General features: G+C 51.5%; 8 protein-coding genes across 8 annotated transcripts; 2 read left to right on the forward strand and 6 right to left on the reverse strand.

The window, feature by feature from the left end:
• Positions 1 to 850: 850 nt before the first annotated feature.
• Positions 851 to 2846, reverse strand: TIM50 (protein translocase subunit TIM50; the record flags this gene model as incomplete). Its single annotated transcript, XM_076631040.1, has 6 exons — positions 851 to 953; positions 1025 to 1176; positions 1253 to 1711; positions 1783 to 1887; positions 1950 to 2066; positions 2148 to 2846. 6 exons carry the CDS (start codon positions 2844 to 2846, stop codon positions 851 to 853), a joined length of 1635 nt encoding a protein of 544 aa, XP_076488908.1.
• Positions 2847 to 3634: 788 nt separating this feature from the next.
• Positions 3635 to 4765, reverse strand: JCM6883_000379 (uncharacterized protein; the record flags this gene model as incomplete). Its single annotated transcript, XM_076631041.1, has 2 exons — positions 3635 to 4101; positions 4177 to 4765. 2 exons carry the CDS (start codon positions 4763 to 4765, stop codon positions 3635 to 3637), a joined length of 1056 nt encoding a protein of 351 aa, XP_076488909.1.
• A 1132-nt stretch (positions 4766 to 5897) lies between these two features.
• JCM6883_000380 (uncharacterized protein) lies at positions 5898 to 7099 on the reverse strand (the record flags this gene model as incomplete). The annotated part of the gene is made up of 3 exons (XM_076631042.1): positions 5898 to 6710; positions 6769 to 6998; positions 7060 to 7099. 3 exons carry the CDS (start codon positions 7097 to 7099, stop codon positions 5898 to 5900), a joined length of 1083 nt encoding a protein of 360 aa, XP_076488910.1.
• Positions 7100 to 7536: 437 nt separating this feature from the next.
• On the reverse strand, positions 7537 to 8806 carry JCM6883_000381 (NuoI/complex I 23 kDa subunit family protein; the record flags this gene model as incomplete). Its single annotated transcript, XM_076631043.1, has 9 exons — positions 7537 to 7547; positions 7617 to 7670; positions 7734 to 7799; positions 7864 to 7903; positions 7968 to 8170; positions 8238 to 8266; positions 8339 to 8346; positions 8428 to 8450; positions 8515 to 8806. The coding sequence occupies 9 exons, from the start codon at positions 8804 to 8806 to the stop codon at positions 7537 to 7539; spliced, it is 726 nt and encodes a 241-aa protein (XP_076488911.1).
• A 741-nt stretch (positions 8807 to 9547) lies between these two features.
• On the reverse strand, positions 9548 to 12309 carry JCM6883_000382 (uncharacterized protein; the record flags this gene model as incomplete). The annotated part of the gene is made up of 3 exons (XM_076631044.1): positions 9548 to 10113; positions 10188 to 11902; positions 11960 to 12309. 3 exons carry the CDS (start codon positions 12307 to 12309, stop codon positions 9548 to 9550), a joined length of 2631 nt encoding a protein of 876 aa, XP_076488912.1.
• A 140-nt stretch (positions 12310 to 12449) lies between these two features.
• JCM6883_000383 (uncharacterized protein) lies at positions 12450 to 14705 on the forward strand (the record flags this gene model as incomplete). The annotated part of the gene is made up of 6 exons (XM_076631045.1): positions 12450 to 12589; positions 12649 to 12849; positions 12927 to 13680; positions 13746 to 13865; positions 13946 to 14412; positions 14507 to 14705. 6 exons carry the CDS (start codon positions 12450 to 12452, stop codon positions 14703 to 14705), a joined length of 1881 nt encoding a protein of 626 aa, XP_076488913.1.
• Positions 14706 to 15104: 399 nt separating this feature from the next.
• On the forward strand, positions 15105 to 17868 carry JCM6883_000384 (uncharacterized protein; the record flags this gene model as incomplete). The annotated part of the gene is made up of 5 exons (XM_076631046.1): positions 15105 to 15567; positions 15634 to 17167; positions 17234 to 17404; positions 17461 to 17779; positions 17845 to 17868. The coding sequence occupies 5 exons, from the start codon at positions 15105 to 15107 to the stop codon at positions 17866 to 17868; spliced, it is 2511 nt and encodes an 836-aa protein (XP_076488914.1).
• A 376-nt stretch (positions 17869 to 18244) lies between these two features.
• On the reverse strand, positions 18245 to 21958 carry JCM6883_000385 (alpha/beta fold hydrolase; the record flags this gene model as incomplete). The annotated part of the gene is made up of 2 exons (XM_076631047.1): positions 18245 to 18315; positions 18382 to 21958. 2 exons carry the CDS (start codon positions 21956 to 21958, stop codon positions 18245 to 18247), a joined length of 3648 nt encoding a protein of 1215 aa, XP_076488915.1.
• Positions 21959 to 22041: the final 83 nt, after the last annotated feature.

The raw sequence follows: 22041 nt of genomic DNA on the forward strand, positions 1-22041 counted from the left end.
GGGATATGAGAGGATGTGCAATACAGCAACAGAATGGATATCGGACCAAAACTATATACACACACAAACTCTCTCCCTCTTTCTCTTCTTTCGAATGACTTTCGTTTCATTCAACCGACTCTCTTCTTTCTCTCGTCGGTGAACCCTTCATCTCTCGAGATTGATGTGCGTCTACAGAAGGAGGAGGGAGCTGGAGTCAGGTTGAATGGGATGCAGTGGAGGTTGGAGAGAGAGGGAAAGGGAAAATGGCGAAGAAATTACAAGGCCAGATCTGACACACATAACTCATACGACTCCATGCGACCGAGACTCACGGAGAGCTGTGAACTGACGAATTCGTATACGGCGCGAACAACAGGGTCCGGAGAACGAACTGAACAAGTTCTGTCGACTCTTCGAAGGAGAACTTCGCTCGAACCTTATCGCGAGTATCGTGAGGATCTAGAGACCCTTCGCAGCAAAGATTTCTTGCTGCGGTAGAGACTCTACTTTTTCATGATCTTTCCGATAGCGCGAGTCAAGTTCTCCTCTAAAAAATCGAGAACGACCGACCTCGAACCTCCTCCTCCGACAAGATGGACGACCCCGACGAGGCGCTGCCCCTCGCTTTTAGAGGACGACATCCCAAGATCGCTCACCGTATGTCGGCTCAGAAGGAAGAGGAACAGGCACTCAGATGGGAAGAGGGGAGAATAGAATTGCTTTTTCGAGATCGTTACTATTTGCAAAACAGAGAAGATTCACTTTGTTCATCTGAGCGTACAAGAGAGAAATACAGAGAAACGAGAGATGCGTAAAAGAGAGAAAATAAGGTAGTAACGAGGTTTCGTCCATTTTTTGCAGGGATTATTTACTTGGCGACAACGGGAGTTTCAGGTGTAGGTCCTTGTTGTTGCTGTTGAGGAGCAGAAGGAGGGGCTAACCCAATCAACCCTAGCAGTGAACTCTTCATCCTGTTGATCGAGACCAATCTCCAAGTCAGCAAAAATCATATTTGCATGAGTTTGAGAGAGACACGACGAACTCGTTCATTTGACGTTGCTTATCTTCCTCGATTTGTTTATTGATCACCTCTTCGTTATCCTTCCAGTACTTTTGTTCGTCGAGGTAAAGTTTTTGAGCAGATTTCCGAACTTTCTCGACGTCGGTCTCAGGTGCAGAATCTCGGATCGTCGTCTGCAAGCGCAACAACATACGTCAATCAATTACGTCCTTCATCTTCTGTTGCTGATGAGAGAAACTGTCGACTGACCTTTGTCAATCCCCCAAAGAGGGAAGAAATCCAACCTTTGAAACTATTATCCGTTTTCTCCTTCTCCCATTTCTCCTCCAATTCCTTCTTCGCCCTCAATTCAGCCTCGTAATAAGCCGTAGGAATATGCTTTCCCTCGTAATACTTGATCACAGGTCTCACATCCTTTACTCCCTTGACGGCCAAAGCTTCGAGGAAGGGAATCATCGCGATCAACTCTTTTGTCGTAGGATCATCCCCTTTAGTTCCCAACCAGGGTTTCAAAGCGATTCCGTTCTCGGGTTGAAGTTGGAAATTAGAAGGATCCGTGTCGAGAATGATCGTACGTTCGAGAGGTCGGTTCAAGTAGGAAAGGTCCTTGATCGGTTGGTTGTTCTTGTATCGAGTGGCTTCTTTGAAGAGTTTCCAGGGGATGTAGGCTCCGTAGGGATCGAGTTTCTCCGCGATGGGAGCGGCAGTCTGAAAGAGGGCATAAAGATTAGTCGAGAACCACAGAAAGGAGAGACAGAGAGAGAGAGGGTGGGACTTACATAAGCAGGTTGAGTCGTGAATAGTACGATTTCGTAGAATTGTGAAAGGTAGGCCAAGAAGTAATCAACTCCAGGTCGTTTGGCCGTTCTCCAACCGTGTTCGATCTGAGAACGACTTCGCCTTAGTTCAGGCATTTCTAGCTAGAGCTAAGTGGAAAGGCGCTTACATCCCATGAAGAGTGAATTAGCATATCGTCGAGATCGATCACGAGGGTGTAAGGTCGGTAATGAGGTTCAGGGAGAGGATCAGGGATTAAAGGATCCCATGCCGGTTTGTTGAGGTACTGATAACATTCGAGCCGCCAAATCAGTTAGCACGACTCACTGGAAGACACACAGAGCGTAAAGTAGTGTGATGAGCTCACATCAAGTTGATCCGCACCTCTCAACCTAATCCTGCCCACGAATCCCTCCCATCCATCTTTCTGTGCCATCTCAATCGCCTCATTATCATCACTCCTCGCAACGAACTTCTTCCTCTCTTCCTCACTCTCCCATTCCTTCCCTAAATCCCAAGCCAAATAACCCGTACCAACCAATGTACCGAGCAAGATTCCCCTCGAGATATTCTTTCGTTTCCTTTCGATCGGTAACTTGCTCGCTCCTTGAGCTTTCGCACCAGTTCGATCCCCGAACTTCGATTCTTCTGAACGAGGTTCAACGTCAGGATGAAGGTCGAGGAAAGCTTCGGCGATGGAAGTCGATCGGGTTGCGAGAGCGTCGACTGGAGGAGTCTGTGACGCCGGGGCTGCGGGATCGACTGCGCCGGAGGGAGTTGGAGTAGGTTCAGAGGAAGAGAGAGGAGGGAGATCGGATGAACTAGGGGTTGGTTGACCTTGAGTAGCTCCGACGGAAGGAGAAGAAGAGGAAGAAGAATTTGGGAGAGTAGGTTCTGGGGCGGTTTCGGGAGTAGGAGAGGAAGGAGGTACGTTCTTACTAGTTGATCGTAGGTAGCGTCTTGCGGCAGTCGTAGTCGTCGTTGAGTGAGAGGCGAGAGAGGGAATCACTCGGGGAGAACAAGAAGAGAGGAGAGAAGCCGATCGAGCGGCGGCGGTGGACAACATTCCCTTGCGGTGATATACGGTGTGCTCCGGTCTTGATAAAGTGTGAGGGTTCTGTCACGCGAGTGAGGTAAGGAGAAAGAGAGAGATGATGAAGTTCAAAAAGTTCTTGACGGGCTCTCTTGATCTTCCCCATCCATCCGGCCCTCTAAGGAACGATCACAAAAATGCTCTCTGATGATAACAAGGAACGATTCGCCAAAGGTGTCGAATTCGCAAAGGTCCGTCTCCCTCTCATCTCATCTCATCATTCTCGATCTCTCCTCTGACTCTGCTCTGTGTTCGTACTCACTGTAGACGGTTGTACACTACGGATGGGTTCCTCTGATCCTCTACGTTGGATGGAGTTCGTCGAACCCGAGACCTCCTCTCGTTAGGTCAGTGAACCTCCCCTGCTCTCTCCACCTCTCTCGTGCGCCTCGGGCAACAAGCGAATGGTAACTGACGATTTATTTAAAGCGCAGGCTCATCTCCCCTCTTGCTTAAACCCCGATGCTCCCGAACCACTCTTCACCTGCATTTGTACAAATTCTCCCCTCTTTCTACCCTCGGTCCTTTTCGGCTGCGTACGACCCTTCGGAGGTGAGAGTAGTAAGAGTCGTCTCTGACGGACCGAAGCTAGGGCAACGCAGACGGGCAGGCCGCAAGCAGGTATCCGGCGAAATTCTCTAGTACAAGTTATACTGTAGTGTTACAGTCCTCAATCATTCAATCAGAAAGTAAACAAACAGACGAGGGGAAAAGTACAGTACAGTCAAACATCCGAAGCAGCAAAGGGGAAACAAAGTCGACTAACAAACCTTCAAGCCCTCGAATTCAGAATCCCAATCCTCGGCCTTTTCAGCTCTAACTCCTTCCGGTCTGCTGACCTCGGGCGAGCAATGACAGTGACAGTGATGAGGAGGAGGAGGAGGCGGCATGTGAGTGTGTTCGTGTCGGAAGGTAGGAGGAGGCGGACGATCGAAATGTTCGTGTTCGGGTCGGTAATGATCGAATCGAGGGGGAGGGAACCCTTCAAAACCTGGATGAGGAGGACTTGGCATACCTCGACCACCTGGACCGTGATGATGAGCGGGACCGCGACGACCTGGGCCGTGAAACGGAGGAGGTTCGGGAATTGCAGTCCACCTCTCGCGAATGACTCGTTCAACGTTCCACGTAGGTGGAGGAGGCGGAAAGTGATCGTGTGACGGAGGAGGTGGAAGATGGTGGAAGTGAGAAGGAGTGTGATCGTGAGGCGGGAACGGAGGGAAATCGTCTACAAAATCGAAAGCGCACGAGAAGGTCAGAAACAGCTTCGACAGACGGACACGAGGATCGGATGACAACTTACGATTGTGTTCAGCGTCGTGACCCGGAGGGAAATCTTTTCGACAGTGATGATGATCGTGCGGTCCTCTCCCGCTTTCCCTTCGTCGATGACCTCCTCTTCCCTGTCCCGGTCCACCTCTACCTCTTCCGTGTCCGCGTCCGCGTCCACGACCAGGCGAAGGAGGTCGGTGCGAGTCTCGAGGCTGGTCAGAACTCGATGCGCAAACTTCGTCGATAAGCTCCTCCAAGCTCGCCGCGAGAGTGTGATCGGCCTTGAGCGCCGTTTCGACCTGCCTCAATAGTTGCACAACCCCGTCTGACGTGGAGATGCGAAGCTTGACGGAAATTGTAGTCCCTGAGTCTTTGTAGTAAGAAAGGAAATTGAAGAAATCGTTTTGAGAGGAAACCTCGATCGCACCCCCCTCCCCGTCGAAGTCCCCGAGGTCGTATACGAAGGAGGAAACTCTGCCGCCACGTGGGGTGAGGTTGTAGAGCTGAGACACTTGGTGGCAGAACTCGACGAAGATGGGAGTTGGAGAGAGTGGGAGGTCAAAAGTGCGAACGTCTCCATTCAGGTCGAGGTCGAGGATGATGCTCGAGATGTCGGTCATTCTATCGAGAAATGGTGCAGGGAGGAAAGAGAGAGATACAGATCGCTATCGCGTCCCTTTCAACCGACTGCGAAACAAACTGCGACCTGCGTTACGACAATAAATCATGGCTTATCGCAGTCTTCCCTTGTCTTGGCATGTTCAGATAGCTGCGTATGATACAGCGAAGCGCGGCTGTGGAGCATAGCATTGTCTCGCGTTTCACGAGAGACCGGAATTTCGACGAAATTTCGAGCTCTGATCTCGGTCAATTCGCCTCACTCGTCCTTCAGGCCTTGACTTCTGAGTCAGTCCCCTGTTCGTATTCACGAGACCTTCCTCACCCTTCAACACCGCCCACCGTTCTTACGGTTCATCGAAATCGCGACTTCCTTCGCGACGAGCTCGAACACTTTTCCGTTCTTCTCCCATCGATTAGGTCCCCGGTGTTTCTCGTAAATCATATCGAGGGAGTGTGAGGAAAACAAAACCGCTGAGGCAAAAGGTTCAAGAACAGATCACCTCGCACGGGTTGCCAATTTCCTCCAACAGGGAGTGAGAGAGACGGAGAAGCGAGAGTTAGAAGTCGCACCCAATGAGCGCGAAAATCTGGCCGCGTCGATCAGCTGAGGAAAAAGCTCGAGCTCATTCGTAATCTTCGCACGAGCGTGAGCTTGTGACTTTCTCACATGGGGACGATCGACCGACACGCAGGGATCGAAGGACAGCGAGGCGAGTCGTCCAGCTGAGAACCGGTTCAGTCAGTGTAGTCGCTCTCGAGAAAACGGCGAAAGCAGAGTCAGTCGTAGCCAGAGCCCTCGCGCGCCGTGAACGTCCCTCTGAACGGATATTGCGCAGTTGGACAAAGGACAGCATAAAGCAGAGCGGACTACGATTTGAAACTTTTCTTCCGAAATTCATTTCCGTTCACTCATTCAAGCTGCTGAACGGGCGCCCCATCTACAAGGTCTCTGGACTTCCTACAATCAAACATTCCGACAGGTCCAGCTCTACTAGATCCGGCCCGGTGTAATCGACTCGCGGATCTGCCCGTTTCTCCTCTTCTGTGAGTGGATCCCATCGACCAAAGACGTTCGGGAAGTCGGAAACCATTTCGTCTTCGACGGTAGGCGGTATGATTCTACCATTTCGCCTAAGGGAGTCTCGGCTCAGTGAAAGCTGAAGGGAACAAAGAGCAGCCGAGAATCACTTGCTGTGTTACCGAGAGACGAAAGAGTTTGACGTCGTTTATCGGATCCGACGAAGTTCCGATCCTTCCAATAACCTTCAAACGACGGAGAGACGGGAAGAGACGAGAGTGGAAGATGAGGTAAAGCTCGAGGGCAAAGCGGATTTTGATCGTAAGGTTTTCGAGGGAGGTCAAAGGGTGCAAGAGTGGATCGGGAGGAGGATTGACTAGAATCTCCGCGAGTACTTCATCGGCCTCAGAGCTTACGGTCTCGTGGTAGGCGAACATAGGCCAATGTGTCGATGCCAAGTCTCGAACGGTGTCGTCGATTTCATCTTCATCGTCGTAGTCGAGGATCTCTTCGTCACCTTCCAAGAACGATATAAGGGCCGAACGAGCTTTGATACTGAGCGAGTCGTGCGGGAAGCTTTCAAGGAGAGATGGAGTGTACTTGACCACTGTAATCCACTCCATTCGATAGAGAGCTTCGAGGAAGAACGGCACGAATGGCCACTGTATCGATCCAACCAGCGAGAGCTCTTTGATTGTCGTTCGATTGAAGCCGATCGGTCCGACGAGACGAGCAATGAAGTCAGGTTGTGTCCAACAATCGCCTTCGGGAACAGTAAACGAGGTAAGGTGTCGGAGGAAGAAAGGCGACATCTCGAGCTCTAACCCGAGGCATACGTTGAGCGACTCCTCCAATCGGTTGCTGACAGGTGCGGAGTCCTCCTCCTCATCCTCCAGGTCCTCCTCGCCGCAGTGGTGAAAAGTGATCTGTCAGGGGGGTTCCGAGTCACCAACAGCTCACAACTCTTCTCGAACGTAAACTCACTGATCGAGGTACTACGACGTCCTCGAGACGTTGCGTTCCAGCGCAGATAGTCCAAGGGTTGACGAATTGAGCGTAAACCTTTCCCCATTTCATCGCAGTCCTTCCATCCCTCAGCAACGGATTTCGATAAATCCTCGGGTTACAGATCTCATGGAGAGTCTTGTTTGTCCTAGCGAGAGTGGAGAGGGTCCGTTGCTGGTCGAAGCCAAGGGGATCTTGCTCGATGAAGTCTACAGCGAATTCTTAATCAGGGCTTCGCTCGCGAGGATTTGGATCGGCAAGGCAGCTCACCTGCGATATAGCCGAGTAGCTCGGGAGGTAATTTCTCCATATTGTGAGAGTCGAGGTGGGCAGCAGAGGGGAAGGTCAATTGTTGGTTGAAAAGTCTTTCGCTCCCTTCTACCTCCGGCCTAGAGGAGCGCAACCCTCTTCCTTCGTGCATGGTACCTGATCACTGAGTAGTCGTTCGAAAGGGGGCCAGAAGCGCCTGGGGTCTGTCCTTATTAGCTGGGATCACTCTCGCTCAACTGCCGTGTACAATCCGTACCAGTCACCGGCGATGCTGAACATAAACAAGTTATTTGCAACGAGAGAAGGCGATAGCTAAAGAGACACAAAAGAAAGAAAACGAAATTAGAGAAAAAAGAAACCACCGCTCGTTCGCAACGACCACTTCACCTCCTGATCTTGCACACAATCACACAGACCGTTCATCCCGATCGAAATAGCGTCGGGCGCTTGGTTTTTTAGGTCGACCGCTCAATCAGTTTATCGGTAAGCTGGTGAGAAAGAAGAAAGTCAAGGTCAGTGGTGGTCAGTCGTGAAAGGGATGAGTACCAGAGACTAACGGTGTTCAGCTTGAAGGGCAGCAGCGATCTCAGCCTCCATTCGGTCTCCGTTAGCTATACGGCGAGACGACGAATCAGCATTGCGAACTGCAATTGCGAAATGAGGGGTAAACTCACCAAGAAGCTTCTCCTTGTTGTAGAGGAGTTCTTCACGAGTTTCGGTAGTGTATTCAGTGTTGGCAGCTAAAGGGGCGAAACGATGTCAGCTCGAGTTGCGTGAAATGCGCGATGGAGAATGAGAATCTACATTCTACGATAGCATCGACGGGGCAAGCTTCTTGACAGAACTGGGAAGCTCGTACGAGATTCAATCAATACACATGCAATGAATAAGATTCGATAGAGACTTACACCGCAGTAGATACATTTGGTCATGTCGATATCGTATCGGGTAGTTCTCCTCGCTCCATCCTCTCGTGCTTCCGATTCAATCGTGATCGCCTGAGCGGGACAGATCGCTTCACAGAGCTTGCACGCGATACATCGTTCTTCTCCAGAGGCGTAACGGCGGAGGGCGTGTTCTCCTCGGAATCGAGGTGAAACGGGTCCCTTTTCTATGTCCGCAACGTTGTCCGTCAGTCTGGCATGGTTCACAAGGACTTGAACGGGAAGAGAACGAACCGAAAGGGTACATGATGGTGTAAGGAGGACTGTGAAGAAAAGGTCAAACCAAGTTAGTGAACAGATTCTTGCGAAACTAACATTTGGAACCTTTGACTCACCGGAAGAACTGTCAAATTGTACCGTATCAACGTTGTAGATCTAGTTAGCACACGGAACCGCAAGAAAGGATAGAAGAGATCCGGTGAACCTGTTCCAACACAACAGCCATACCTTGAGAGCACGAGAATTTAGGTCAGCGACTTCACTCGCAAGCCTGACTACCGCGTGAGCTCACCTCTGACAATCTCAGTGAAGAAGAACAATGAAGAGGCCTTGTCGAGAGCCGAAGGACCTTTCGAATAATCGGGAGTGTACAATTGTTGTTGCGCGACCGCCTTCCTCACGTGTTCAGTGGCATGAGGATCCCGTCCTACGTGAGTAGGTCCAGTTTGGGGAGTGGCGAGGAGGCGGAGAGGAGTAGTGGAGAAGGGTCGAGATGAAGGACAACTGGAGGCGAGGGGACTCGATCGGAGGGTGTTCAAGGATCGGACCGTGTTGATTCCTACTCGTGAAACGTGGGCCGACATCCTGGTTGTGCTGTGCGAGAGAGGGAGGTGGAGAGAGATCGAGAGAGCAAGTGATGCCAGCTTCCTCTCACATTTCAGAGAGAATTCGATTGGTTGCTTTTCGCTCCTCTTCTCTACCTCACTCTCGCCTCTTACACATTGGCCATCGACAAGAAGACTCGCTTGCATGCTCTTCACGCGACCCGCCGATCTCGAACCTTTCTACTCTCAAACCTTTTCGTTTCGCCTCTGATTCGTCGTAATCCGATGGCAGAGCCGCGTAGACTTTCTCCCCGAACAACGTTGCGGACATCCCGAGACGGACGTCTTGACGACTGTCTCGACGTCGACAGTAGAAGTGACCTACAGCCAAAGGGTTTGCGTTTACCTCTTGTCTGTTTCGACTTCATTTTCGCTTTTCGCATGGCTCACCGCGCTCAGCCTACAGATGTCGAGATGTCCCAACTTCAAACCATACTGGCAGAGATCTTCGCGCTGATCCTCAGAGCCAGTCAGTGCGCCAGCATCGCGACGAACGAATGTCGAATGTTCTATTCTGTTTTCGCAACCTCCGTTCGTCAACCTAAAGCTCTTTTCTCACGCGTGCTTAACCATGACGGCGAATGAGTGGGTACAAGGGAATCGTTATTGCTACAAAGAATGGAAGCATCTGGTATAAGCACTGGATAGAGTAGTTATCGACTTTTCGATATTTGGTAAGGAATGAAAACACGAAACCCCAAAACTTCCTCCCCTTCCTCCTTAGATAACTCCGAGAGCAGCCAATTCCTTCCTAAACATCTCCATCCTCTCGGCCGCATAACTCAAATAATCGAAAACTTCCGCTTCAACCTCTTCCCATTCTTCTTCTTCCTCCTCATCGTGTGATTCTTGTTGTTCCATCTTGAGTTCCTGCAACTCTTTCGCCAACTCTTGAGCATTCATCGCTTCCCCTACTACTCCTTCAGGACTCGTACTCCTACTTCGATTGCTCGCGCTCCTGTTCGCAGCTTTCTCTTTCCATCCTTGAATCCTCGCTAACAAGTCCTCTTTCGCTTGGACAATCCCCCATACGGCCCACATCGCGTGACTACTAGGTTCCCAGACTTTGACTTCGTCCATCAATTTCTCGACTCGAGGATCTTCTCGACCTCCAGCTGAAATCGTAGAAGGTTCTTCGGTCGATTGATCGAACCCACCATCGCAACCGACGTAGGAACGGAGGAAACGAATCCGTTCGGAGAGAGTAGGGTAGGGTTGATGTGCCGAGAGAGAGTGGGAAAGAGATTCGTGGTGATAATCGGCTTGCCATTCACAGAAATGATTCGCTGGCACGACGAACGAAGATCTCCCGTCAGCTGTGCTTTTCCAGAGCGGAAGAGCGAAAGGAAGAGCGACTCACCAATGTCGAACCCTCTCGGATTCGCACCCGCGTACTCGAAATCGACCACGATAATCCTCTTTTGATTCCCTCCTTCCCTCTTCACCCTCTTCTCCAACTCCTCCTCCTCTGCTCCTCCTTTATCCGGAGTCAACAACAACAAATTCCCGTATTGCGTATCGTTATGAGCGAAGACACGTTTCGATCGACCGGAAGTACGTTCCCGACTGTGAACGAACGAGCGATAGAGTCGGAGTTGTTGTTCGAACAGGGGCAGGTTGAGAGCGGCTCGAAGATTGAGAGTACGACTAGGGGACGCGAGGGGGGGGATGTGAGTCGAAGGGGAATCGGTACCATTTGTAGAGGTTGTCGAGGAGGAAGAGTTTGATCGAGAAGGAGGAGCTACACTACCCCTTCGACTACCAACGGGTTTATCCAGCAACCCATTGAACCCGGGAATACTCGCCAACTGGTCCAATTCGTTCAAGACTAATTTCGCTTCCCTGGTCCATCTCGTGATGTTCTCCCAAACGCACAATTTCGTCTGTTCCCTCTTGTGCACCGATCTCGAGCTACCCATCTTCCTTCTCGGACGTTTCTTCGACGAAGCACGAGATTCGAGAGCGGGTCTTTGAGGGAGTAGAGAAGGGGAAGAAGCGACGACGGATCGAGGGGTACCGTAGATTGAGGGAGAACCGACAGTCGAGTTCGAGGCGACGGAATCGGCGTTCGAGGAGTAGGAGTAACAGGACGAGGAGGAAGAAGTACCGAAAGAGAAGAGAGAAGAATTCGAAGAAATCGAATATGCCGATGCACCACTCGAAAAGTTCCTCTCGAGAGCAGGTCGTTCAATCCCGACTCCTCCTTCGTGTTGATCCTCCTCTAACGAATTTGATGGATCGACCTTGTTTTGATCCCTCAATTTCTCCTGATCTTTCCTCTGTTCCTCTTCGTTCGGAGGTCTAATCATCTTCTCGAGATCGACACTATGTAACTCTCTCATCCTCCTTCCAATCCATCTACTGATCCTCGGATCCCGCATTTCCTCTTTCACCAAAGCCCTCGAATGGAAATATTCCTCGACTCGACCGTTCGCGAACGTTCCCAAGACTCGAGGTCCGATACCGTATTGAGAGGAGAGGGTGTGGAGGATGTGAAGTTCGTTGCGACGGGAAATGAGAGAACCGGATGAAGGACCGTAGATTCGGAGGAGGAGAGTAGGAGCACTGAAGAGGATCGTTTCGGTTTGAGTTGACGAGGAGGCGTTCGAAGAGTCTCGATCGTGTTGAGGTGGGGCGGAAGACTCGTCGACAAGGGGAAGGTTACGAGCTTTCGCGTTCGGAGTCGAATGAGCTTCTTCAGAAGACGAAGGATCTCGGGGAGTCGGGGTCGAAGCTGATTGTCTACCCTTTTCCAACTCGGAGAATACAGTCGCAGGAGATAGAGGTGAGAAAGGAGGAGTATTGACTTTGGGAGTTCCCGTTCCAGAAGGTGCGGTTTGTTCTTCCTCTGACTCGTTTGAGCCGTTAAAGTCGAGAGGTTCGATCGAGTCTAGTTCGATAGGAGTTTCCGGGATCGATACGAAAAAGACTGCGTTCGTGAGTGAACCTGAAACTTTGTGAACTTGAATCAAAGTCGGAGGAGTATCGATTGGGAGATGGGACCATCCTGGAATCGCGAGGTCATGACGGAGGACGTTGAATAATTGTTGTAAGAAGTCGGTCGATTGGTACAGTCTGCAGAAACGAGGTCAGTGAGGGAAAGAGAGAGAGGGGAGGGGAGTGAGAACTCACTTGGCGTTCATTCTCACGTTCGCACAAGGTACTCCTTCGATGTGACCTTCCTCTAGGGTCCAATCTTCTATATCTGCATCCTCATCATCATCCAACAGCAATCCGTTGTGCTCGTCGTCGTCATATTCCTCTTCCCTGAATTGTTGAATAGATTCATCCCATTGACCTGGTGCGACGAATTCGAGATCATCGGGAATATCCGGATTGCGATGGTTCAAGGTGAACGAGTCGCTAGAGTTCGAGTAGCGATGGGAATGAGATTGACGAGATGAAGTATCCGTGGGGAGGAGGAGAGGGGAGGTGGAAGGAGGGATCTGAACCAAGAGAGGTTCGGGACGTTGTGTAGGCATCTATCTGACTCGTTCTAGTATCGTATCTCTACGTTGATCAGGTCGAGTGAAGGGAAAGAATGCAACGTGAAAGGCCTTGATCTCTTTCGCAACAAACAACGTTCGTCTAAATCAGGTCCCGGCTTTTGGACTGAGACAGCATGAGTCTAGGAGGTCAGCAACACGTATCGCTGGAACCTCTACCTATCTTTGCGAACGACGGGAAAGATTCCGACCTCTTCGCGAAACCTGTCCGACTTCGAGACGTCAACTTGCACGATGGTTCAGAAGCATACACTAGGTGAGCTCATTTCCGCACTCCGAGCGCTCGATTGAGCTGACCGGGGCGTTCTCTCGCAGGAATGATCCGAAGAAGAGTCTACAAGAACGTTTAATGAGAGTATGGGCAGAACGAGGCGATTACTCGTTAGTGACGGAGGAGAGTATTCGGAATCCACCACCAGAAGATTCCGACAAGGACAAAGTCGAACAAGATCCCTCGGGGAGGCCTTCGTCGGAAGAAATGAGGAAATTCGCAGAATCAATGTTGAACAATCTAACGTGAGTCTCTGCCTCCCTCCTGCCAGTTGTACATAGAGAGACTGTAGCTGACGCTGTTCGACGAGGCGAGTTCACAGTATAGCTCGAGGAGAACTCTCAACCGCTTTAGACCTCCTCAACGTTATTTCCCCAGCTACGGATCCTCCGAACGTCGATGTCAACACGATTCCACTCCCTCACGAAACTCTCACTCTCGTCTCTACTGCAGTGCTCCCTCCTCCCTCGTTTACGGACCCAACCCAGAACCCTTTGGCCGCTTTACCGCTCGCGGAATCGCTAGAATCGATCAAACTTAACGCGAAAGCTTTCTTTCAAGCTTCGGAGGACCTCATCCCGCTCGACGAGGAAGAACAAGGCGACGCCGCTGTTACGCAAAGCGAAAACAACGAGTCGAGCCCATCAACCTCGACAAATCGAAAACGACTTTCGACTCGAGCTCCCGACCCCTGGCCGACAATCCTCTCTCTTCATTCCTCCTCGCCTTCTCGTTCTCTCATTCCGCTCGGTGCTCTCCCCGGCGCAACCCTGACGGGGAAGAACGAGACCCGATCAGCACGACAAGTTGGCGTGTTTTACGGGTTCCAAGAAGCGGCGCCGCAGTTCCGGCGAGCGAGTGTCGCGAGAATTGGGGAATTGGTTAGTAGCGATGTCGAAAGAGGGGGTGGAAGGAAACTGTGCGTCGAGTTGTGTGAAATGGGAGGTGAGAGAAGGGTCGAGAGAGACGTTTGGGGAGATACGGAAGGGGAGGACAAGGAAGGAGACGATGGAGGAGTAGAGGGGATTCTCAAGAGGAGGAATAGATCGGCTTTTGCCGAGGAGTTGTTTGCGAAAGTAAGCTCGTTCTCCTTCTTCAAGCTTTGGTTACGTGCTGATTCTACTCGCGTTTCCGCTCGCAGCTTGTAAACGAAGCAAAGACAGACTCGAACCTGGGAGCTCAGTACAAGGTAGGAAATCTGACTAGAGGGGATTCGATCGAATTGAAACCAATAGGTGGCTGGCAGTTGAGACTCTCTATGGTCAGTCGCCGATTTTTTCACCATGCGTCTCTTCTGATTCTGTAAGCGAACCTTTGCTGATAGCATCCCGACTGCACTAGATCTCCCCAACGAGCAAACTCGCCTCAACATCGAACGCTTCTCCCTCCCCTTCCTCAACGCCTATCTCGCTCATTTCACCACTCCTCCGCCTCCTCTTCCTTCAAGAGTATTCTTCACGTCGTCAGCGTCCCGGATCTCGCAACGACAATGCAAGAGTCAGGCCTCTACTGTCAACGATTTCGACTTTCTTACAATACCTCGATCGGATTGAATCCCTCAAGTCTATCCTCGGTCGCACCAAAGCCGAGGCGACCGCCAGAGAAAGCGAAAAGAGCAAGGACATCGAGGTTGAAATCGACTTATGGAGCGGGGAGAAGAGGCTAAGCCTTTCATCGTCGACTGCGACAGAGGAAGGAGGAGAGACCAAGTCGGGCTCGATGAGGGAGTTGAGTCAGGATGTTCTGAAGGTCGTGAAAGGTCAAGATACAGAGTTGGGAGGAAGAGCTTTGATCAAGGTTAACAAGAAGTGAGTTCTCAGTTTTCGATTAGATTCGATGAGCAGACAGCGCGGTCTGGAAACCTTCAACCTCGACTGACTGCTCATCATTCTCTCCTGATAGATACGCATTTCACATCCTGTTCTCGTTGCCTCTCCCGACAAGCTCGTCTTCTGACTCTTCCTCTTCCACCAATCTGCCACCCTTGACACGACAATCTCTTCTGACTCTCCGGAGTCCAGGCAAATCACAGCCAGTCTCGATCCCGAGTATGAGACATCTCGAAGATTTCTTGCAAGGCGAACTACAACGAATCTTGTAATCGCAGCACAAATCTCTCTTCCCACTCTTCTGCGTGACTGTTCTCTGCAGCGAAATCTGCTGACTCGCCCGGAATTTACCGGACGTTACTCGTGATCGCGGCTGGGCTGAAAAGTCGTTTGCGTCAGACTTGCCGTGGACACCGAAAGGACACCGTGCGTTTTTTTCAAGACTGACGCCGAACGGGGGGGACTTCCTTCGTTCCTTTCCCTCTTTCACGCCTTGCTTCTTTCCATCGCTATCTTGTAATCTCGCTCGGAAGAAGGCGACTCTGTACTGGTGAGTCCTCCTTGCGCTACTGCCCACCGTATCGAGCTGACATCCTCTCGGATTCGCCCACTCTCCCTCGCCAAAGTTCGGTTCCCTGTCCGCCTGACGCTTCCTCGACCTGTACCAAGCGATGCGTTCCTCGAGAAAGGATAGAGACAGAGATAGATACGACGACGACGATTACTATTCATCTTCTTCCCGTCGAGACCGAGACCGCAGGGACCGCTCGAGATCCCGTTCGAGAAAAAAGGACAAATACGACGACTACGACGATTATGACGATGATGAATACTCGTCTTCGAAGAAGGACAAGAAGAAAGATCGAAAGTATGAGGACGAAGATTGGGATCGAGGTTCATCGAAAAGGGATCGGGATAGGAAGAAGGCGAGCGAGTACGACGATAGCTACTCGTCAACTGGAGGGGGAGGAGGAGGAAGGGAGAGAAGCGATAGTTATCGAGATGAAGGATCGAGCTATGATTCGAGGGGCCCTCCTTCGCAAGCTCAGCCTCCGATGAGCAATTACGGCGGACAAGCGGGCCATCAGCAGCCTTATCAGAAAGGTCAAAGCTATCCTCCTCCTCAAGGCCAAGGTGAGCATTCTCCCGATTCAACGAGTTCATTGGTTTGGTAGTCGATGCTCACTTTTCTTGAAATAGGTTCTTGGGGTAGTACTCCTCCTGCTGCCGCTGCTCCCCAACAATCCCAATACGGCTATCCTAATCCTCCTCCTGAGTCGAGCTATGGAGGTCGATCCAACTATGGAGGAGGATGGGAGAACTCGAGTCAAGCACCTTCTGCCCGAGATCCTCGTTACGAGCAGCCAAACTACAATCAGCCACCACCTCCTCGCTCGTATCCTCCCGCGTCCGAGTACGGCGATCGACCCCAATACCCTCGAGCTCCTTCTTCGGCCCCCGAATCCTCGTATCGCCGCGATTTCGCTCAATCGTCCTCGTCTCCGGGTTACGGTTCAGCCCCTCCCTTCGCAGGACCTCCGCCCCCGATGCCTCCCCAACCGAGTCCTCTCGCTCAGCCTCCCGTAAACGCTTCGGATCAATGGCAAGCGTATTACGCTCGTCAAGCTCAAACCCAATCCGCTACCGCGCCGAACTGGTCGAATCCTCCTCCCGTGAATTTGCAGCCTCCTCCTCCCCAAGCTATCCCTCCTGCGCCGTCATCAAACCTCGAGAACGGAGCTCAAGGACACTGGCGCGCTGGCGAAAACGGTCAGTGGACTTGGGTCGTCGTCGCTCCCGAAATACCCGCTCCGCCTCTTCCAACTCCTCCTGTGCAGCCTCCTTCTTTCCAATCTCCCATGTACTCCACGCCTCCTCCGAGCTACGCTTCGCAAGTCGGTTCACTTCCTTCTTCGTACCCTCCGATTTATTCACCTCCTCCGGCACCGTCCGCTTCGGCTCCTCCTTCGACGATCAACCCTTACGTGCAACCCATGCTCGTTCCTCAACAACAACAGGCTTACCCCGCTCCTCCCGCTGTCGTTGGCGCCCAACCTCAAATCCCTCAAAGACCGCCTCTCCCTCCTTCAGCGACTTCCTACGCCGGAGCTCAACCTCAGCAGCCCGTCTATCAGCTCGTACAACCTGTCGAACTCGTTCAACCCGTTCCTCCACCCGTCGCAATCCCTTCTCGACCTCGACCTTCGGCTCCGAGCGCCCCTGCAACTTCCGAATATTCGGATGAATCCCGCGGACGACGACGCTACGACGACGACAGTGAAGACGATAGCGATGACGATCGTCGATCCAGACGAGGTCGTTCGCAATCGAGACGCAGGAGGAGATCTCGTTCGAGGAGTTCGAATCGTTCGAGAAGCAGGAATCGAGGAGGAGGAAGGGATTACGTCGAATACGATGAGAAACATTACGTCAAGAGTAGCGAACCACCTTCGAGGGGAGGAGGAGGAAGGAGGGATAGTTATGTCGAGAGGGATCCTGAACCGAGATATGTCGATGATTCTCGAACGAATTTGAGGAGAGTTTCGTCCCCTCCTCCTCCTCCGGCACCTCACCTTGTCAAGAGAATTGAGGTCTACGATAACGGAGATGATCGCTCGAGGGAAGGAGGAGGAGAGACGAGAAGGGTTTATGAAATGAGGTCATTGGGGAAAGGTCAAAGCGCAAGGAGAGGCAGTATGAACTCTGACGCTGAAAGACAACGACAACTAGCTGCGTGAGTCTTGATGATCCCTCTTCATCCAGCATCGACGACCTGGCTGACGAGTGACCGAGACCACAGACAAATCGCAGCGGAAGAAGAAGCGATCCTGAAGAAACGATTCTCTTCCAACACTGCTCGTCGTACGGAAGGTAACTCGGACGGAAGTTGGGAGAAAGTAGAAGTTCCTGTTCCGGCTCAGGCTCGTCGAGCGAGGAGGAATAGCGTAGCCGACAATTTTCGTCAAAACCAGTTGAGTCATCTCTCCTCTACTTCGTATTGCTTTCACTGACTCTCTTCTCCGATAGTATTGTCGAGGAAGTCCAAGAACCTCAACAGCGAGTACGACCCGCTCTGAAACCCGCGATCGATAATGCGAAAGCTTCCCGAATCGCCGCTTGGTCGATGCAAGTCCCTACTTCGGACGTCGACACTCTCTCCCTCGACGACTCGACTCAGGGTCAAGGGATCTCTCGACCTCGTTCGGCGATGAAGGGTGGTAGAGCTCAAGCTTCGGCGAGTTGTGCTCCTCCTCATCCTCAAGAAGTCGACGACCTCGATTCGGTTGTCGAACCGTTTGATCCGTTCGCACCGGTTACGACGGCTCAGTCTGTATACCCTAGTTGGGTGAGTGCTTCTTCTCTTCAGCAGCGAAACTCGAGTTCGAAGCTGAAGTGAACCAGAAGTCACAGCAACAGTCTCAATCGAGGAGGTAGAAGCGCATCTAAATGGACTCAACTTGCTTTTCGTTTGTCTTTCTTATCGACTTTTCTGTTTGAAATGGAGGTTGTAACAACTAGCTCCATCTGCCTTGCGAGCTAGCCTTTGTGGTTCCCACATCGTTGCGGCCAAAGCTCGTCCTGCGTAGTCCTTTTCTCAGTCTCGCTCGACCAGCCCCGTCTGTGCTAGCGACATCGTAGAGCGAATTGAGCGAATTGCTTGAGAAATGAACGGAGACAAGTGTTACGACAACATACGACGACCCAGAGGAGAGAAAGCACAATTAGACCCGATAGAAAATGCGATAATGAAACCCGATACTCTCTCCATACCACTCCCTCTCACCGATCTCGACGACGACAACCTCCTCGATCACTGCACATATCGCGCTGCGTCGAACTCTTTCGAGATGCTTTCGAGAACTTTGAACATGACTTGATGATCTATTCCCATCACCACTCAATCAGCTTCCTGTCACTTGTGCGATCGATACCGAAGTGAACACTTACTAGTCATCAAATTATGATCCGCACCTTTCACGATCTCGACCTCACACCCCTTGATCTCCTTTTCCAACCACCTGATACTCTCCCTCGAGATCCTATCATCTTTATCTCCGTACCAAACTTTGACCTTCTGTTCGACCTCGTTGTATTTGATCGTGTTTGATTTCTGGTTCGAACGATCGAGGAGTACGAGGAGGTCTGAAGTTGAACCCGAGAGGGATTCGGCGTGAGATGCGCGTAAGAGACCCGAGATGAGGAGGTCGGGAGATATTGAAGAGCGGGTTGCGGAAGACGGAGGTACGAGAGATGGAGATGAGGGCGTCGGGGAAGAGGAGCGATGCTGAAGGGGAGTCGTCGAAATGGGAGAGAGAGACCGTTCAGAGAGGAATGAATGCCGTTCGTCCGAACCAATCGAGGTCGGAGTCGCAGGGAGAGTCAATCCAGAAGAAGAAGAAAGACTTTCAAAAATCGGAGTCGTTGAGGGAGAATCCTTGATCGCCGAAGCTGCGAAATACGAACTTCTCCTTCCTCCTCCTCCTCCAGGGGTCGTCGCGAGTGAAGGTCTCAACGACGAAGGAGAAGCGCCGTCTGAGTCACCCGAGAACGATCTAGTCGATTTCGCACTTCCTCCTCCTCCTCCTCCATTTGCGAAGATTCCCCCGAATATCGACTTGCTATTGACCGATAAACTTCCTTTCCTCCTAGGTGTACTGTTCAAGTTATTCTTGAGATGAGGTCCAGCAAGTCGAATCCCCCCATCCGGATACATTTTCTCCAATTTCTCGACGACGTCCCCGTTTCCTACTATTCCCAACTGACTCAACGAACCCGAGTCCCTTTTCTTCACCGGGGTAGTAGAATAGTCGTCCTCTTGCGCCACTGGTCCTTCTTCGTATCGAGGAGGAGGAGGACCGAGTGGAGAATTCATCGTCGAATTATCGCTCGTCGGAGCTTTCCCTAGTCTCCATCCCTGAATTTTCCATTCCGCCGTTTGAGCCGTCTTCAATACTCCCGAAGGAACATACTTTAAATACTTGTACATGCCCGCCAAATTATCCGCATTCATCCCTCCCCCTCCTCCTGCTAGTTCTTGACTTCCTCCCACGACCCAAGGAGCGAGTAAATGAATCGTTCCCCTCACCGCTCGATTCGAGTTGAGAGCATGTTGAACCGTATAAGGACAACCAGCCGAATGACCCACGACAGAATAACTCTTCAAATTCAAATGATCCTCCATTACTTCCTCTACTACTTTACTCCATTCCCTGAACCCTCGTTTCGAGAGATCAGAGACGTTGGTCGTTTTCCCGAGTCCCCAACGATCGATACAGATCAAACGGAGACCGAGGGCTTGGGCGAGTTCGTCGAAGAGGGCGAGGAGGTACCGGACGGAACCGAGCCCGAGAAAGATGAGGACGGGATGACCGGTGGGTGATCCGACGTCCGAGAGGGAAACGGTTAGAGATGCGTTTGGAGGTCGGGAGAGCGGGATTAGACGAGTTAGACGAGGGGACTTGAGGAGGAGGGAGAGCTCTTGAGAGGCGTTCGTCGTCGTCAAGGTGGGAGTTGTCGCGAGAGGTGGAGAAGGGAAATCGAGTTGAGGAGGTTTTGGAGAGTTTGAACGAGAGGAAGGAGAAGTGAGGGAGAGGGATCGGATCGAGGAAGAGTAACGAGTTGAAGGAACGGCGGGAGGGGTAGTCGAGTCGAACGTGAGGGTGGGTGTCATAGTCCTTCCTTGAATGGAGGATGTTACTGAGTTTTCCCTCGTTCGAATCGATTCCCTCACTTCTCGGATCACACTATCTTCTGAACCGACTGATGAGATATTACTCAATTCCCTAGTTCGTGTCGTCTTGATTGAGGGATTGAACGTTGACGAAATCGGGGAAACGATCGAAGGTGATGGAGAAGGAGTTTTTCGTAGTGAAGTGAGGGATTGATATTGATTTCCAGCGTGTTGAGCAATGATCTCTTCAATCGTTTTGATCTTGTTCGGTGCCGATAGAATCGAACCCGCAGTCGAGGAAGTCGGAGAATTCGAGGAAGTGGGAAATGGAACATAAGGTAACGGATTCGAAGTCGAGTTTGTCGTATCGATCGGCGTATGGTATTGATACTCATCCAACGAAGTATCTCTTCTGTTGATTGACGGTGACGGAGGTGGTTGAATCGTCGCAACTGAAGATCTCCTCCTCTCTACAATCCCTTTCACTTCGTTCCCTACTCCCAACGCCTTGTACCCCCTGATAATCTCTTCCATACTCTTCACTCCTGCCCCTTGATCCCATCGATTCCCGAGGGATGCTTTGAGAGTGTTATCCCTCTCCATTCCCATCGAACTCGCCCCTTCTCCTCCTCTTCTCATCATTCCGAACAATTCTTCCTCCTCCCTCCCTTCGTTCTTCGGTCCAACTCCTGCAATCGCGAGTGACGGGGTTGATGTCGGTAGTGGCGCTGGAGGAGGAGGACCCTGAGCCGTCATACTAGCGAAACTCGCATCTGAATTCCCACTCTCACTCCTACTATGCGAATCCGTTTCACTCTTCTCCCTCTCCCTCTCTCCCTCTCTATCCCTCGAATTGCCTCCTCCTCCTCCTGATCGAGCTTGGGTCTGACGTCGACGTTGTTCGAGGAGAGTTTGTTTCTCTTGGTTCAGGACTCGAACGAATTGATCCTCATTTTTGACGATTCGAGGGCCGGAAAACGTCGATGAAATGGGTTGATGCTCTTCCTCTTCTTCTTCTTCTTCTTCCGCTTCTTCTTCGTCTGAGGATGAATCGAACGAAGAACGAGGGGAGATGAAAGAAGAAGGACGAGAATTGTGATTCGAGGTTGGGGGGAAGATTGGGGAGTTTCGAGGTCGAGCAGAAGAAGAAGAAGAAGAAGTCGAGATTCGAGGGGAAGGGGAAGTACGAGAGTATCTTGATGTAGTTGGTGGTGGTTCTTCTTCAGCGAGGAATTCCGAAACTGCTGATAAATTCGAAGCTTCGGAAGAAGTAGTCGAGAAATTCGATCTGATCGATCCTGCATATCCTCCTCCTGAGTGGTCTCTCGACCTAGGGGATCTCGGTGATCTCTGTGGTAATCTAGTCGAGGTGGGAGTATTGGTCGAATGTAAAGGAGTTTCATAAACCGATTTTTCACTCTGATTCGTCGAATCACTCCTCGTCCTCCCTCTTGTCCTCCTCGTTGGAGTACTAGGACCTTCCTCTTCTGGCATCATATTGAGTAACCTACTCCTCGCAGTTCCTTCCCATTGAGCTCTCAATTCAGCTTCTTTCGCCCTCGCACTCAATTCTCGAATCGCTTTCTCGTCCAACGCTGAACTCCTCCTCCTATCGTGCATCAGCGCGGGTCTCTCGAGTCCTCCGTCCAGAGTCGCTACAGAGAGTTGTTCAGAGGTAGAACGGGATAGGGTAGTAGACGGGTTGGAGGAGAAGAAGTAACTCGCGCTCGCGTTGCCGACGGAAGGAGTGGTTGTAGTAGTTGATCGAGTTCGACGGGAAGATGGAGAGACGGGGGAAACGGGGATGGGTGGGGGTCGGTCATGGTCTGGTGGGAAATAACTCGTTACTGGCATAGTCTCCTATCAGGAGTGTATTGATCGAACGTTAGTCAAGATGAGAGGGGGGGGGGGGAGAGATTCATTCCGGAGCACGGGCG

The sequence above is a fragment of the Sporobolomyces salmoneus genome (assembly GCF_050403485.1).
Source record: "Sporobolomyces salmoneus JCM6883 DNA, S_salmoneus_JCM6883_v1_ctg14, whole genome shotgun sequence".
Taxonomy (NCBI): Eukaryota; Fungi; Basidiomycota; class Microbotryomycetes; order Sporidiobolales; family Sporidiobolaceae; genus Sporobolomyces; species Sporobolomyces salmoneus.